The sequence below is a fragment of the Nyctibius grandis genome, chromosome 32, assembly GCF_013368605.1.
Source record: "Nyctibius grandis isolate bNycGra1 chromosome 32, bNycGra1.pri, whole genome shotgun sequence".
NCBI classification, from domain to species: Eukaryota; Metazoa; Chordata; class Aves; order Nyctibiiformes; family Nyctibiidae; genus Nyctibius; species Nyctibius grandis.
In genome coordinates, this window is record NC_090689.1 from 4,787,144 (window position 1) to 4,801,808 (window position 14,665).

A 14,665-nucleotide genomic window follows, 5' to 3' on the forward strand; every position below is an offset into this window, starting at 1 on the left:
TTGCAGGAGTCACCTCTTTGCTCCAGACGAGCCCGGCTGGGCTAATTACACGGTGATCCCAGGTCAAGATTGGGGAAGGTGAAGGTGGTGGATCCAGCTATTGCCCACAGGACCGTGTGCTGGGATGGGTTTTTGAACGTAGGAGTTGATAGCTGGAGGGTGTAGAGGTCATCCTGCTGCAAGAGTTTAGTTTCAGATGTTTCACTTCCACTTTGTCCCTGCCTGGGAGGGTTTCCCACATTACACCCCATGTCTTTGCTCTGCGGCTTTTTGTCAGGACAAAGTCCCATCCTAGGACTTTGTCCTCTCCAGCTTGGCTACAGCGGTGGCAGATGCCTGCCTGATGCTAGGCTGTCTGCTGACACCCCTCCGAGATGTGCCTGGGGAGTTCATGAAAGCAGCTTGTCCCTGTGACAACTCTTCTCTCTTTTTTTTTTTGTCTTTCTCCTACTTTTCTGTGGTCTCCAGGTTGTTCCCAGCCTCCCCTCACACTGCCATTTTCTCCTTCCTCTTCATCTCCCTCCTCTTCTCTCCCACTGTCTCAGCATCTCTTATGCTTTAGACACCCAGCTGTGTCTTCTGGCTGGTGCTATCCTCCCTCGCAGGAGAAGCTTTCCAAGAAGCCACCTTCTTGCCCATCTTCTCCTACCCAAATTCTCTTGCAATTGCTGGACCTGGCTCTACATCCTCCTCTGCTCCCCAAAAAGCCACTCCACCCACCTACAGCATTTGAATCCTCCGTGTTGGGTGGACAATTTTGTTCTTTTTCTGTATTTTTTTTTTCCATACAATGGGTCAGGGCTTCTGGGCGCTGCTGCCATTTCAGATAAATACTAATAACGAGTATTGCTGCTCTCCTAGCCAAGGACATGAGGAATTTGTCAGCCCTGCAGTACCTTTGATCCCCCATTCATCATCTCAGGCTTCCCGCTGTTATCTTTGTGGGACACGCTTCCGGTATTCAGCAAATATTTGATTTCCTGTGAATTTAAATAAAAAGACCTTTTCCCTTGTTTTTTTTTTTTTTAAATTATTTTAGAATAATTTGGCGCCGTGTGGACACATTCCAGGCCAAGAAAAATAAAGGAAAACTGCTCTGACTAAATATAGATCAAAAGACACTTGTGAGCTGCCTCCTGCATCCCCGGCTGAGCGCGCTTTCCTCTCCCCAGGCCACCCAGGCTCTTTCGACCACGTTTCTGCCCTGCCCTGTAAACTCTGTGTTCCCTCCTCTGCTCCAGGCAAGCTCTGCCTCCATTCGGTTCGGTTTCTGGCTCAGCTCACAGCCTGGCTCAAGGGAAAGGTGATGCTGTTGGAATACTACGGAGGTCTTCCAGTAGCGAGACTACGTTGTGCATATCTCATCCTTTTCCTCTGGGGCCTTTAAAGGCCTTTTTCAACTTTTTCTTGCAACACCCCTTGGAGCAGGTTCTGTTAATTGTCTTTACAGCTGAGTGAATCCAAGGGGCCAACTGGAAATGCTGGATCTCAGGTAGTCTAAAGCAGCATGGCTCCCTTTCAGCTGCGGCACGGCACCTGCAGGGTTGGCTCTAACACGGTCTCAGGAGCACCCACCAAGTCCACGCAAAGTCAAGCCTGTCTCGTTGATTCATCGTTGTATAACTCCCAGTGCAACTGGTCCTCCTAGGGTTGGAGAGTTGCTCTTGAGGGTTGCACAAGGGTTGCTTCAGTGCAAATAATAGTGAATATTAATAACAGTAGAGCAGAAGAAAGATAAAAACAGAGCTCCTTGTCCTCGCTTCTGAACACTGCATCGCTCATTTTGCAAAGCTACGTTAATTAGGGATCCAGGACTGAGCCCTTCAGTAGATCTCTTGCACATCAGAGGTGCAGCCGTGTTGGCCAGCTTGAGTCCACATGCGGCTGACTCTCAAATCCCTCGCACGGGGCATGGTCACCAGCAGTTGCACATCAGCAGGGCACTAACTGGGATGGCATGGTTTTTTTTGCCCACAGGTGTTTGTGCTGTGCCACGGGCTTCTCCAGCTCTCCCAGCTCCTCTACAGCGCCAACTTCAAGAGCAGCCTCACCACCATTGAGAAGCGCTTTGGGCTCTCCAGTCTCTCTTCGGGTTTCATCTCCAGCTTGCACGAGGTAACTGGGTGAGACGCTTGTGTGGGGGCCCCGAGGGGTGGCCAGAACGTGGGGGGACCTTCCCAGAATAGGGTCTCAGGGTTGTTCACAGTGCTTCCTTGGCCTTGCCTACGTGTGCTGGATGAAGCATCTGTTGCTGTACACTTGGACGCCTCTTCACTCTTCACTTCTGCTGTGCCATGTGCCAGGAGGTTGAACGTAGGGTTACGTGGTGAGGATGTGGCCTTGGAGAGGGCAGCAGCAGGAAGCAGGTTGCTTCAGAGGAGACCACTGCACCCTGGGATGCCGTACATCTCCAGCAGAGACATGACTGGGAGACAGAAAACATGCGATGTGATTCTTCTCACAATTCTTACAGCTTTTGCAAGGAAGAGCATTTTATTACGAGTAGTATCCACACACAGCAGCTCTGTGAGCAAGTTCTGGTAAAAGTATCTGTTTTCGTAGGTTTCTCTTTGGCTTTATGAATGACCGTGGCCTGAGTCATTCCAAGCTTTCTCTAAAAGGAGACCTTGGCCAGCAGTCTCTCAAAGATCTCACCTCTTTCTCCAGTGCTCCCAGCTCCTGATGGCCCTGTGGCAAAGGACTGACTTTCACTGGCACCATATTGCTGAGCTGGCCAAGGATTTTCTCATGAACACTTTCTAATCACTAATTCCTCTGGAATAAGTTTTCTAGTTCACATTGTCATGAATTTTATCCTTTCTGGTAGCTCTTCAAGGCCAACTAGGAAAAGACCTGCTGGCAGAGGCTTTCTTTTGCTGGCATAGACAAAGAAGTGCTCGGTGGCAGCCCACCTTGCATACAGCTGGGCTTCTTGCATAGGATCCTCCACCAAGAGGCTGGGCACTGGGAATCCTCCTGGGTCCTTGGGGAAGCAGATGCCCAACTCTTACCGCAACCAGCACATACATCCGAGGTTAAAAAGACTGGTTCAAAGCCTACTGAGACCAGTAAAGGACTTCCCACTGATTGTGACTAGGTCCAAACCGTGCAAAGAAAGAGCCCTAGTATGGACAGTCGTAATGTTGGTAATCCTGAACTGGCATAATTAAACCCTGCAGAGTATCCCACTGCTCATCGTGGTGACACATCTGTAACTCGTGTGCTCCTCATCTTCTAGAGGAATTACTTATTCTCGAGAGACTTAATGCTTGGAGAAGTAATACCAAAGCAAACACCACGTAGAGCAGTCTGTTACTGCAAGGATATAAAGGGAAAAGGACTGGAACAGGACATGTGCCGTGCTGTTAAAGATTAACAGCTTGCAGACAACAGACACATCTTTATTTCTCTGTTTTATGAGAGATTTCACAGAATCAATCAATCAATCAATCAGGTTGGAAGAGCCCTCTGGGATCATCGAGTCCAGCCATTGCCCTGACACCACCCTGTCAACTAGACCAGGGCACTAAGTTCAACTTTGCTCAGCCCTGTTTACTCGAGCTCTGTGTGAGCTCCCCTGCCTGTCCAGGACCACAATCTTTTCTCACTGATGGTCGCAGCAATTCCAAGAACAAAAACAACAGAGAGACAAACAAGGGAGCCCATGTAAACATAAATAAAAAGTATTCTTAGTTATACATGCCAAGGTTTAAATAATGTTTAGCTTGTCCCAAGCTAACAAAACCCATGTAATGGTAATTTCATGGTCTTCATCCACTTGTCTGAGTGAGCTACATGTTTTCATATCTTTTTAGCTGATCATATCAGCAGTTGCAAATGTCCAGAGTCACAAACATCTGCAATGAGCTGGACTTTGTAGTTGGGCTCACGTCTGCTTAGAGTCATGGGAATGGAGGCAACGTGCTTCATTTCTTGCTGTATTTGTGGGAACCATGAGTTTATTAGTGTATCCTATGGGGTGGGGGGCATGTGTGGGTGCTGAAAAAAGCCCCAGCCAGACCACAGGGAGGTTGTGAAGCCCTCCATGACAACAAGGGATGCACAGATGTGACGGAAGCCAAGGAGTTGGCCCGCTGGCTCTTGATGAGAAGGAAGCACTGACTTACTGTGAATACACAGGGTGAAGGGCTGTCCCATGCTCTTGTGGAGGTCAAACACTACCTGATAAGAGAGTTCTCCACCCATCCAGACACAGTCAGGGGGCAGTTATAGGGCAAGGCTTGACTTCCTCCATGACATCTTCTAATGTTCTCTGTGTTTCACTGTGCCCTTTCCAGATCGGCAACGTGGTCCTCATCATCTTTGTCAGCTACTTCGGCAGCCGAGTTCACCGCCCGCGGGTGATTGGCATAGGGGGGCTGCTGCTGGCACTGGGAGCATTCCTGGTTACCCTGCCCCACTTCCTATCAGACCCCTATGAATACACCACGCTTAGCACCAGTAAGTGCCTCCACCCTTATCACCGGGAGCTGTCTCAGCACAAATCCATCTCCAGTTGCTCCGGGCTGGGTTACCCGTGCCTACCCAAAATGAGGGGTTGTATCCAGCACACGCACAATTTAAACACATTGTTTGGAGGGAAATACTTAAGGCAGAGATTTGCTATGTTAAGCCTGACTTCAGTATAGTTTTGCAACCCCTTCTGAATGTAATCATAGAATCACAGACTGGTTTGGGTTGGAAGGGACCTTAAAGACCATCTAGTTCCAACCCCCCTGCCACGGGCAGGGACACCTTCCACCAGACCAGGTTGCTCCAAGCCCCATCCAGCCTGGCCTTGAACACTGCCAGGGAGGGGGCAGCCACAGCTTCTCTGGGCAACCTGGGCCAGGGTCTCACCACCCTCACAGCAAAGAATTTCTTCCTCAGATCTCATCTAAATCTCCCCTCTTTCAGTTTAAAACCGTTCCCCCTCGTCCTGTCACTACTTGCCCTTGGAAAAAGCCCCTCTCCCGCTAAAGATCTCCTGTCTCCAGGGCCTGGTTTGCTCTAGTCAGTAAGCCTTATGATCCATACCAAGGAGGGGCTACTGGTTTAACGGGGCATGCTTTGGGAACAAGCTGGTGTGTACAACAGCTCCAGTTTCCATTCAGAATGCAAATACACAGAAGAGCCTCCATCGTGTGCCACAGGGCTGGCTTTGGTCTTCCCAAAGTGCCTTCAGCCTCTCGATCCTCAGGATGCCAATGAGCCTTAGCCTCCTTGGGGATTGCCACCTCCGAAAACCCAGTCACCTCGGCTCCATGCCAAGTTGCCCCCCCCCAGCCTGTGCCACCAAAGGGGGTGGCAGATGTCGTGGCAGTGCGAGCCGGGGAAAGCCTTGCACCTCTAGTTAGAAGATGCTTTCTGCTGGAAAGGCTTTGAGCCCCATGCATAGTGTGTTAGCCCGATCCTCTGGGCTCAGGGAGCCTTGGCTGTGCTGGGGACCTGCTGGGTGGCCTTAGGGAAGTCTCTCCCTTTAGTTAGGTCATGAATTTTCTGCAGCACAATGGGATGCAAACCCCAGACGGGGAGCAAAGCACAGCGAGGGCAGAGCTGCTCGCAGGTGCCTGGCGATCTCTGCTCCCACCAAAGGGTTAGAGATCCTTTGGCTTTGCTCTCCCACATCAGCTCTGGGAAATCTGGTGCTGCCATGGCTGATGTGGAAGTCCAGATCCCATGAAACGTTGTTAAAAACGATGACCCAGCACGGAGCTGAGAGTGTACCAGTGCTCATGTAAAAATATGAAGACCAGCTCTCTGCTAGCCCGCAGCTGCCGCCCTGCTGCTCAGCCTCGAATGTTTGCATGTTGTTTGAGTTGGATGGTTTGGAGAGTGGATCAGGCATCAGATGCCAAGTTTTCTGACAGCTTAAGTTCATGCGTCAGACTATGAACTGGTCAGGGTTTGGGACAAGGGCTGCTCTTACTGCAAAGAAAACAAGTCGAAGGAGCAGATATCGTCCTGCTCCCCTGCCCGGAGCTGTATGTGGCCCGACATTTACAGCCCACGAAGATATTCCAGTCCTGGTTGGACTTTGCATGGCAGCCTTGAGCAGGGTGAAGACCTCCCCATGTCCAGAGAGTATGAAGAAATAAGGTCCTTGCTTTGGAAGGAGGTGGGCTGCTCCCGAGCGATGAGGGCAACGGAGATCCACAGGCCCAGGGAGCATCGCTCCCTCTTCCTGCCTGCGTACCACAAGGGAGCAAAGACCATTGGCATTGAAAACCAGCCATGGACTAGGTTTGCCCTCATTAAACCGAGAGCAGACTTGCTCCACAGCATCCAGTCTAGCATGAAGGGCTTCTGTGGCTCTCGCTTTTGCTGCGGTAAAATCTTTATTAGAAAAGGAGGCTCCTTCTCTCTGGCAACGTGGACCCTTTAGATGATGTGGCTTCAAACGGGCTCGCATAAGGATTTTTGTGGTGACCTACTATTAGGAATGTGCTGCCACACTACGCCAATGAAAACCCCTCATCACCTCACAAATATTTGGGTTTGGTTTGTGTCTGTTTGCTCAGAAGTGTAGAAAAATCCACAGTTATCCTATGAATGAGAAAGACGTAGTAGGAATGTTGAACCAATTACAAATAATTTAAAAAAAAAGAGAAAATCCAGAGTTTTTATTCTCTCCTCAACAGAGGAAAGCTTTTTATCCTCTGCTGACAGACAGCTCGAATGCAGCTTGCTGGAGCTGGGCTGCAGGGCTGACTCTTCGCAGGAGAAATTAATTTGCTTCCATCTTCTCTGGTCAGCTTGTCTTTAAAGGTTTGATCAAAACCACAGCCCGGTTGTTATATATAATACCCCAAAGGAAGGGGAAGGCGATGAGAACTGCTAAATAAACCGAGCAATCCATCCCAAATCCAACAGTGTGTGCCTACTCAGCAACTTTGGGAGATCCCCAGTATTTAGGGGTTTAGTGTGGGAGGAGGCAGGGGACGTGCCCGGCGTTGTAATGCTCGTTCTTCTTCCTTTCAGGTAACAAAAGCCAGGTCCAGGCTGAACTCTGCTATGCAGAGAATAAGTTTGTGTGCCCTAACGCCACGCAGGATCCCCAGAAGGAGGCCAGCAGCATATGGGCAATGATGGTCATCGCCCAGCTGCTGGCTGGAATCGGGACGGTTCCCATCCAGCCCTTTGGGATATCCTACGTGGACGATTTTGCAGAAGCAAACAATTCCCCGCTGTACGTTGGTAAGTGGGACCATTGCTGTGTATCGTTTTGTTTCCTCCAGACCTTAGAGGTGAGACGCAGAGGTGCTCATCTGGAGAGGAACCTGTGGCCACGGCTTGAGCAGCCAGTGGGACTCAGATGAGATCCTACCCCATTAAAAGGCTGGGCTGTCTCTCCCCGTGACAGTCAGCTGTTCTCTGTAGGGTTATTTTTATGGTGTTAGGAAGCCAGAGGATCAGGGCAAGGTGCTTTGGACAAGCACCGAAGTGCTTGGCAGGGTCTCCAGACCCACCCAGGCATGCTTTGCTCCAGGCTCCTCCTGGAAAAGGCTGCTGCACCACCTCAGAGCTCTGCAGAGCGTCTCCCATGTGGGTAGTACTCACTCCTCTTGGCTCAACTATATATAGCGTGGGCTGGCAAGAGGAGGACAGAGCATCCTTGTCTTCCCCCTGTGGCAAGGGGTCACTGTTCCCAGGATCTCCGAGTGCCCGTTGGATTCCCAAACCTGCAGATCCTGATGATGAAGGAAAATGGGGCTGGCTTGTTCTTCATAATATAGGTGGTCACTTTAGGGCCATGGGAATGTGGGGTATGGCTACTGTGAGTCTGGGTTGCCTCAATACGATGTAAATACCATTGCCCTTTGAGTCCTGTTTCATTTTAGGTCTCAGCATCTTCCTGTGAAAGGGAACACCACTGTCTCTGTATGAGGTTAAATACTCCTTCTCTAAGGAGTCTTTAAGGGTCTTAAGGGTCTGTAAGACCCTGCCCTTCAATTCTTAGGTTTATGTTGTAGAAACAAAAGCAAAAAGAAACAAAAACTTGAATCCTTTCATTCCAAAGACGTCAAAATGAAACCTTTTGACCTTAGGGGTTAGGTCCAAGTTATCTGTTTTTTGAACGGGATAGTTCAGCTGAACCGAGGGTGTTCCGCTGGCCTTTCTGCTCTCAGCAACTTTCAACTCCCCTGAAGTTTGCACCAAACATTTTTGCTTGGATCTAAGGACTTAGGTGGCTTTGTTTCCTTGGCCTCCAGGAGGAGGTTAAGGTCTCTGTCACCTGTGGGAGCCGAGGATGCCACCGTCCTACTGCCCTCTGGGTTTCCCCCCTTTGTCACAGCGAATCGTGGATATTCACCACGTAGCTGACAACTCTTAGTGCATCAGCAAAGCCTTGATGGCAGCAGAGCAGAGGGACTTTTTCTGCAGGCAGCTGCCTGCCCTCCTCCTAATCCTGTTGGATAAGCACCACGTTCACTCTCTGAGCAACGGGGATCTTCTCATCATCTGCCACTTGATAAAAGATGGTTTCTCTCCTCTGCGTGTTGTAACATCGTCCCTGCCTCGCGTGGGAAGACAGAAGTGAAATATCTGCAGTGAAGCTACTGTTCCCTACTCACACTGGCTCCCGCTGCTCCTTTTTTTCCAGCCATCCTCTTTGCCATCGCCGTGTTCGGCCCTGCTTTTGGATACTTGCTGGGATCCGTGGTGCTGCGGCTCTTCGTGGATATTGGAAGAGTTGACATCGGTGAGTATTTCCCAAGTAGCGATGGTCCTCCTAAAAGCCTTCTGTGAATCAGAAGGTCACTCTGAGATGACTGGTGGCAGAAGCCACCCGTCCTGTGACCTGCAGAACCCACTCACCTCGAAAGACCTGACCTGGAATAGCACCCTAGTGCACTTCTCCATTCCATCTCCCCATGAGGAAGGCTACAGATGGTCCTGAAGCCACCCCTGAAGCAGACCCCTGGGGACATTTCAATGTCCTACTCATTGTGCTGCACTGGTGGTCACTGCTGGGATCTGCCCACTGTCACCATGCCGAGGAAGTATCATGCTACCCCTGGATGTGTTTAAGAAAAGACTGGACATGGCACTTAGTGCCATGGTCTAGTTGACATGGTGGTGTCAGGGCAACGGTTGGACTCGATGATCCCAGAGGTCTCTTCCAACCTGGTTGATTCTGTGATTCTGTGATTCTGAGCATACAGGGATGGAGAAGACAACCACAGGGCAACCATTGCCCTGTGGGTGCTCCAGTCTGCTCATCCTCCTCCCCACCACCCTTCACCAGCATCTGTAGAGAGAGGAACCAAGCCACCGCCACTGCAGGGCTTATTGTCTTTATCTGTGGTGCGTGCTTATTATTTCTGGTAACTTAATCACTAAAGAATTCTCCCCAGCTCCATCATTAATGTGGCTTTTCCTGTGTTTCCTTAGAGAGATCAGAGCTTGCCTGACATTTTTGTCCGGTGCCTGATAAGAATAATAAATGAACCTGGGGCAGGAAACGGCAAAAAGCCTTGGCTCGCTCCCCGCGGCGGTGGAAGGATTTAGGAGCCTCTGCCCAGTCGCTCCGTGATGACGTCTGAGCTCCGGAGTGGAGCGGTCCTGTTTGGGGAAGCGGGGCGATTGTTTCAGTGGGGCGTGGGGGTCCTCTGCTGCAGCACCCTGGCACGGGGGGGGGTCCTGCTCAGAGGCTCCTGCTGGTTCCTTTCCCGGCCGCACCGTCGCGGCGATGGGGAGACGCGGTTGCCCATGCCAAGCCAAGCAATCCTTCACCTCCCGTGAGCATCGCTTGGCCCAGCTGAAGGATGTCCGAGCTGGAGACGGAGCGGCTCTCACCTTCTCCTCCTTTTTCCGGAGAAGGCGCCCAGAGTTTCATCCACTCGGAAACTGGGCTCATTAACAGCGCTCTTCTGCCGGCACGGGTCCTCCCCTTGGTCTCTGCAAGCAAAGAGTGACCAAGCCTGGAACAATGGGACAGCAATTTTTTTCCAGGAAAGCGGCAGTGCCCTTCCCCGGTCCCTGTCTCGGCTCAGCATCTCTGGCAGGCAGCGTGGTCCAAACCCACCACGCGCCGCAGGCAGAGGAGGATGGGGTCGAGCCCCTGCAATCGCCGCCTTGCTGGCTGGCTTGGCAAGAGCCAAGAGTTCGGAGCTGAACCCGTGCCATCAGCATACTTCGATGCTGACTAAATCCATCCAACAGTCATTTGGAGCACTTTGGATGGAGAGCGGCAGTGCAGGTTCCTGGCCAGGGGAAAGGAGGTCAAACACGACCAGGGCTGGTCTTGCTACCAGTGCTGGTAGGAGCTCCCACCTCCATCCATTTCATCTTCCATGCCAGTGGAGAAACCCTTGGACTGTGCCCACATGGACCCTTCGTGCTCCACCAGTCCATATTTGCATGGATATTTGCCCCTTTCACCCTTAGACGTGCAGGAGCAGAGCTCTTATGATGGGTCCTTGTGTCTTGCAGCTACAGTGGCCCTGACACCGAGGGACCAGCGGTGGATTGGAGCCTGGTGGCTGGGACTGCTGATCTCCTCGGGCTGCTTGGTGCTCACGTCCATTCCTTACTTCTTTTTCCCTCGGTACATGCTGAAAGGAGAGGTGAGACCTCATCTCTGGAGGACCAGAATATCTTGATGCCAGGGCTGTGCTCGGGGAGGGAATACCTGTCCCCAGAGGAGAGGGGTAGGAGGGACAAAGGGACCTGAGATGTGGTTATAACTTCTCACAAGTAGAAAGTATTCCAAACAAGCTCTGTGCCTCTAACACGTGAAGGACCAGACCCTTCACTTCCTCACCACTAGCTGGAAAGCCAGAACCACCACAACTCAGCAGACCAAAACCAAACCTTGTGCTCTTCCCACTAGCTGCACTGACAACCTGTTGGCAAGGTTTTGGGTACACCTGCCCCTTCCCTAGGGCAGGGTGATGGCTGGGTACCTTCTTGGGGTTCCTGCATGCAGTCCTCCTTGGTTAGGGGTCTGTCCGTGGGGACTTGACCCTCCTGGGGTGTCTGACCTGGTTCTGCTGGTGACGGCTGTATGTTAAGACCCTATGCAACACCGTCTGCAAGGTCATGCTCCCCTGATGCCAGCAGCATCATCATCAGTGACAGGTCCTGCTCGGAATGGAGCATCCTCCAGTATGGCATACACGGGAGGAGCACTGGGATAAAGCTGGGCAGGGGGGATTGATAAATGGGCTTTTCCTTTAGGAAAAAATTGAAGAGAGAAGTTTCCCATTAAAACAAATTTTAAAAGTCACAATATTATGAAAACATTTCATTTCAGGGTTTTCAAAGCCAAGCCCCACTGGTTTAGTTTCAAAAATAAATTTGAAATTGTTTAATCATCGATTCTTTAAAGGTCAAAATCAAACCCAGAATATTCCATGATTATAGCTAGAGGACTCACCAGGCTTGAGCTGACCTGTCTCCAACTTTCATTTTCAGACTTTTTTGCAGAATTAAAGAAGAGGTGTCTTCTCAGGGTTCAGGAGAGCTTTCCAAGCTCTTAAAACCTCTCTGAGCAGGACAAGCTTTTGATTGCAGCTCTGCTGAAGAGCTGCAGTGATTTTTGAGATTATTCACCCCTTTGCTGTACTGGGCAGGAAAACCATCAAGCTTGGCTGGAGGGTCAAAGGCATCTGGGACAGACCCTGCTCCTCCCGAGCCTCGCTGGGAGCCAGGACGGTGCCAGCCATGCATGGGTGCTCCCCTCTCACCGCAGGCTGCTCTTCTCTCCTTCCCCAGGACCCGAACGTGGAGGATGGCATGCTCAGGAAGATGGAGAAGGGGGTGGCTGAAGAAACCTCCCTGCTGGAGTTTATAAAAAGTAAAGGGCTGGCACTTGAAGGCAAGGGTGAACGGGGGCGGCGGGCCATGCTGGGTGGGTGGAGACCACCATGCCAGCATTTTCAAGCTGAGGGTGCTTGTTGGGAGCCTTTGAGTGTCTCCACCACGTTGTGCGGAGATGCCAGGGCCAGCTCAGGCACCTGGAGGGCTGTAGCGCTTCACTAAGGACCATGGGAAGATGGACACAACCTCCCTCTTGCTATAAGACAGTGGTGCTGAGGTCTGTGGGGCCTGAACTGCTTCTGAAAATTGGTTTGAGGATCTTACAGTGGCATGAGCTTGCTGGGAAAATGCGAGCTGGGTGGCTTAACCCACAGCTCCAGGAGAGGGCATGGGGCTGCCATTGAGAAGGTCACTGCACTGCAGCGTACGCTGGATGTTTATATGTTGCTGAAACGGGCCTGAGTAGGGATGCCACTGATGAGAGAGACCAGATTCATGACTTTTTTTAGCTCCATGATGACTTCTTTCCAGCTAAAGCCCCTCCCTCCTTCCCTCTCCATCCACCACAGTCACATCCTGGAGCTGCCAGCTCCCTCTTCTCTATCTCACTGGGCTTTGACGAATGACGCTGGGTCTCCACGGCGCTCTCTGCTAGAAGGAGGAAGCTAATTAGAGACCAAATAAACAGAGCTGCTCCTGAGGAGCCTGGAGCCAGTCTGCTTCTGCTGAAAGGGCAGGGGGACATGACGTCCCACCAGGACAATACACTGTGTTCATCAGCTGCAGGAGCCAGACCCTGCCCGTGCGCAGCCGGTGGGGCTCTGCCAAAACCCCCGTGGCTTTGCCTGGTCGCACCACCCGAGGGTACGGGCCCCGCTCCAGAAAAACAAAGGCACCGTGGCTGCGAAGTTCTCCGGGGGCTTGTGAGTTTGGAAAGCACGGGAGGGAGGGTGGCGGGCAGAGCTGGCCCTCCACCTTGCTTCTCAGGACACTTTGGCCGCGGTCCTGACAGCTGCCTGGCCAAATCAGGGTGTCTCCTCTTCCATTTTCCTGTAGCCTTAGACATCCCCTGTATTAACTCACCGGGAACAGTCTCAGGGTGGGGTTTCTTTCACAGTACGAATCGCTGACGTGAGGATCACATGGCTGAAGTACGTTTTTCCTGCTGTTTGCTTGTAGGATTCCCAAAGATCTTCCTCAGGCTGCTCCTCAACCCCCTCTTCATCCTCCTGGTGCTGGCTCAGTGCAGCTTCTCCTCAGTCATTGCGGGTCTGGCCACGTTCCTCAACAAGTTCCTGGAGAAGCAGTATGGTGCCTCCTCCTCCTACGCCAACTTCCTCATAGGTGAGCAGAGCCCGGCAGTGGCAGCTGCAGGGTGGAAAAATATCCATCGTCAGGGAGCCACCTGCCTGTTTCCAAAGTCATTGGAAACTTATTTTCAGATGAGACCTAGGGATCACCTCGAGATGGTTGATGCCTTTCCTGACCCAAAATGCCTGCAGAAGGCCAGGCTGTCTTGCAGCCTCTCAGAGACTGTCTACATTTGCTCGCTCGCTCTTGCGGGCCAGCAACCGCTCTCGTTGAAAACGTGCAGCCCCACCACATGGGTGAGGCAGGTCTGGATCTCTCTGATGCTTAAAAAAGGGGCAAGAGCAAGCGATGATGCACCAAGCTTGATCTTGCATCTCTAAGCCAGACTCCTGAGGCTGAGGTTTCTCATAGGTACTAGCTGCCTTGGGTTTTGGTCTGTCTTGGGTAATGGTGGAGTCTGTGGGTTCTCCCAACCACCACGAGGTCCACAAAGCCACTCCCTCCACCCCCTGCCAGCAGAGAGGTGCTTGGCAGGCAGGACCCCCAGCTAACACCTTCAATCCTCTGCAGGAGCTGTGAACCTGCCAGCAGCAGCTCTCGGGATGCTCTTAGGAGGAATCATCATGAAACGCTTTGCCTTCTCCCTCCGGGCCATCCCTCGGTTTGCTGTGGTGGTGCTTGTTTTCTCCATCCTCATCTGCCTGCCCATTTTCTTCATGGGCTGCTCCACAGGGCGCATTGATGGGATCTACCCTTACAGGTAATGCAGGTGCTTGGGTTGTTCCTCCTTATTCCTCCAGCTCTTGACTTGATTATCCATGGGGTGGGATACATGCAGGTGGAGGGGAAGAGGCAGTAGACCTCTCTACTCTACTGCTTGCTCCTTGATCCCACTGCCTGGAGGAGATCTAAGCGCTGTACAGCACAGAAAGCTTGGGAGGACATTTATTCCTGATGTTCTCTACCAAACAAGCAGGGTATATTCTTCACTCTGGATTTCTAGGGGGAAATAGTAGTATTAGTGCCCATGTCCACATCAACTCCACACATGGGCACCTTGCACACTACCTTCCTTCCAGCTAGACATCACCATGGTGGGATGGGGCTGCTCCATCTCTTACAGGAAGCCAGCACCAGGGACCTGCCCTTGGGCATGCACCACGAATTCAGGAGCGTATGGAAGTCCACTGCCGTCTCAAGCCTTCTGCATGAGAGCAAGGCTTCAAACGTGAGGAGATCCTTCAGCTCAAGATCAGGTGCTGCAAGTGCTAGATTTTGGAGGGCACCTTGGCCTCATGATGTTCACCACTTGCTGCCAGTGTCAGGTTGACTGCCTGTCCCAGCTCCTCTGGGACACATCAGTCTTAATGGGCCTTGCTGACATAACTGGGAACTGCTGGAGGGATTTGCATGGAAGAGGAGGCTGTTGCCTTCTATTACTTCAGAAACCTCCTCCCTTGCAACAGCAGCAGTGTAAAGAGCCCTTTGCCTGGATCCCCAGGTAGCTGTGGGCTACATGGATGGGTGAACATGAGCTCTGCCCCATCCCACCATGCCCAAGGGCAGGTCTCAGGTGCTGGTTTCCAGT

The 14,665-nt window shown here is 51.8% G+C and overlaps 1 protein-coding gene across 1 annotated transcript in view; it reads left to right on the plus strand.

The window, feature by feature from the left end:
* The window catches only part of SLCO2A1 (solute carrier organic anion transporter family member 2A1), a 28,419-nt gene that overhangs the window by 10,703 nt on the left and 3,051 nt on the right, over nucleotides 1-14,665 (plus strand). The window contains exons 2-9 of the mRNA XM_068421142.1: nucleotides 1,978-2,115; nucleotides 4,299-4,461; nucleotides 6,982-7,197; nucleotides 8,606-8,704; nucleotides 10,438-10,571; nucleotides 11,722-11,803; nucleotides 12,946-13,110; nucleotides 13,648-13,837. Coding sequence (XP_068277243.1) covers nucleotides 1,978-2,115; nucleotides 4,299-4,461; nucleotides 6,982-7,197; nucleotides 8,606-8,704; nucleotides 10,438-10,571; nucleotides 11,722-11,803; nucleotides 12,946-13,110; nucleotides 13,648-13,837 — 1,187 coding nt within the window. The remainder of the gene's footprint in view (nucleotides 1-1,977; nucleotides 2,116-4,298; nucleotides 4,462-6,981; nucleotides 7,198-8,605; nucleotides 8,705-10,437; nucleotides 10,572-11,721; nucleotides 11,804-12,945; nucleotides 13,111-13,647; nucleotides 13,838-14,665) is intronic.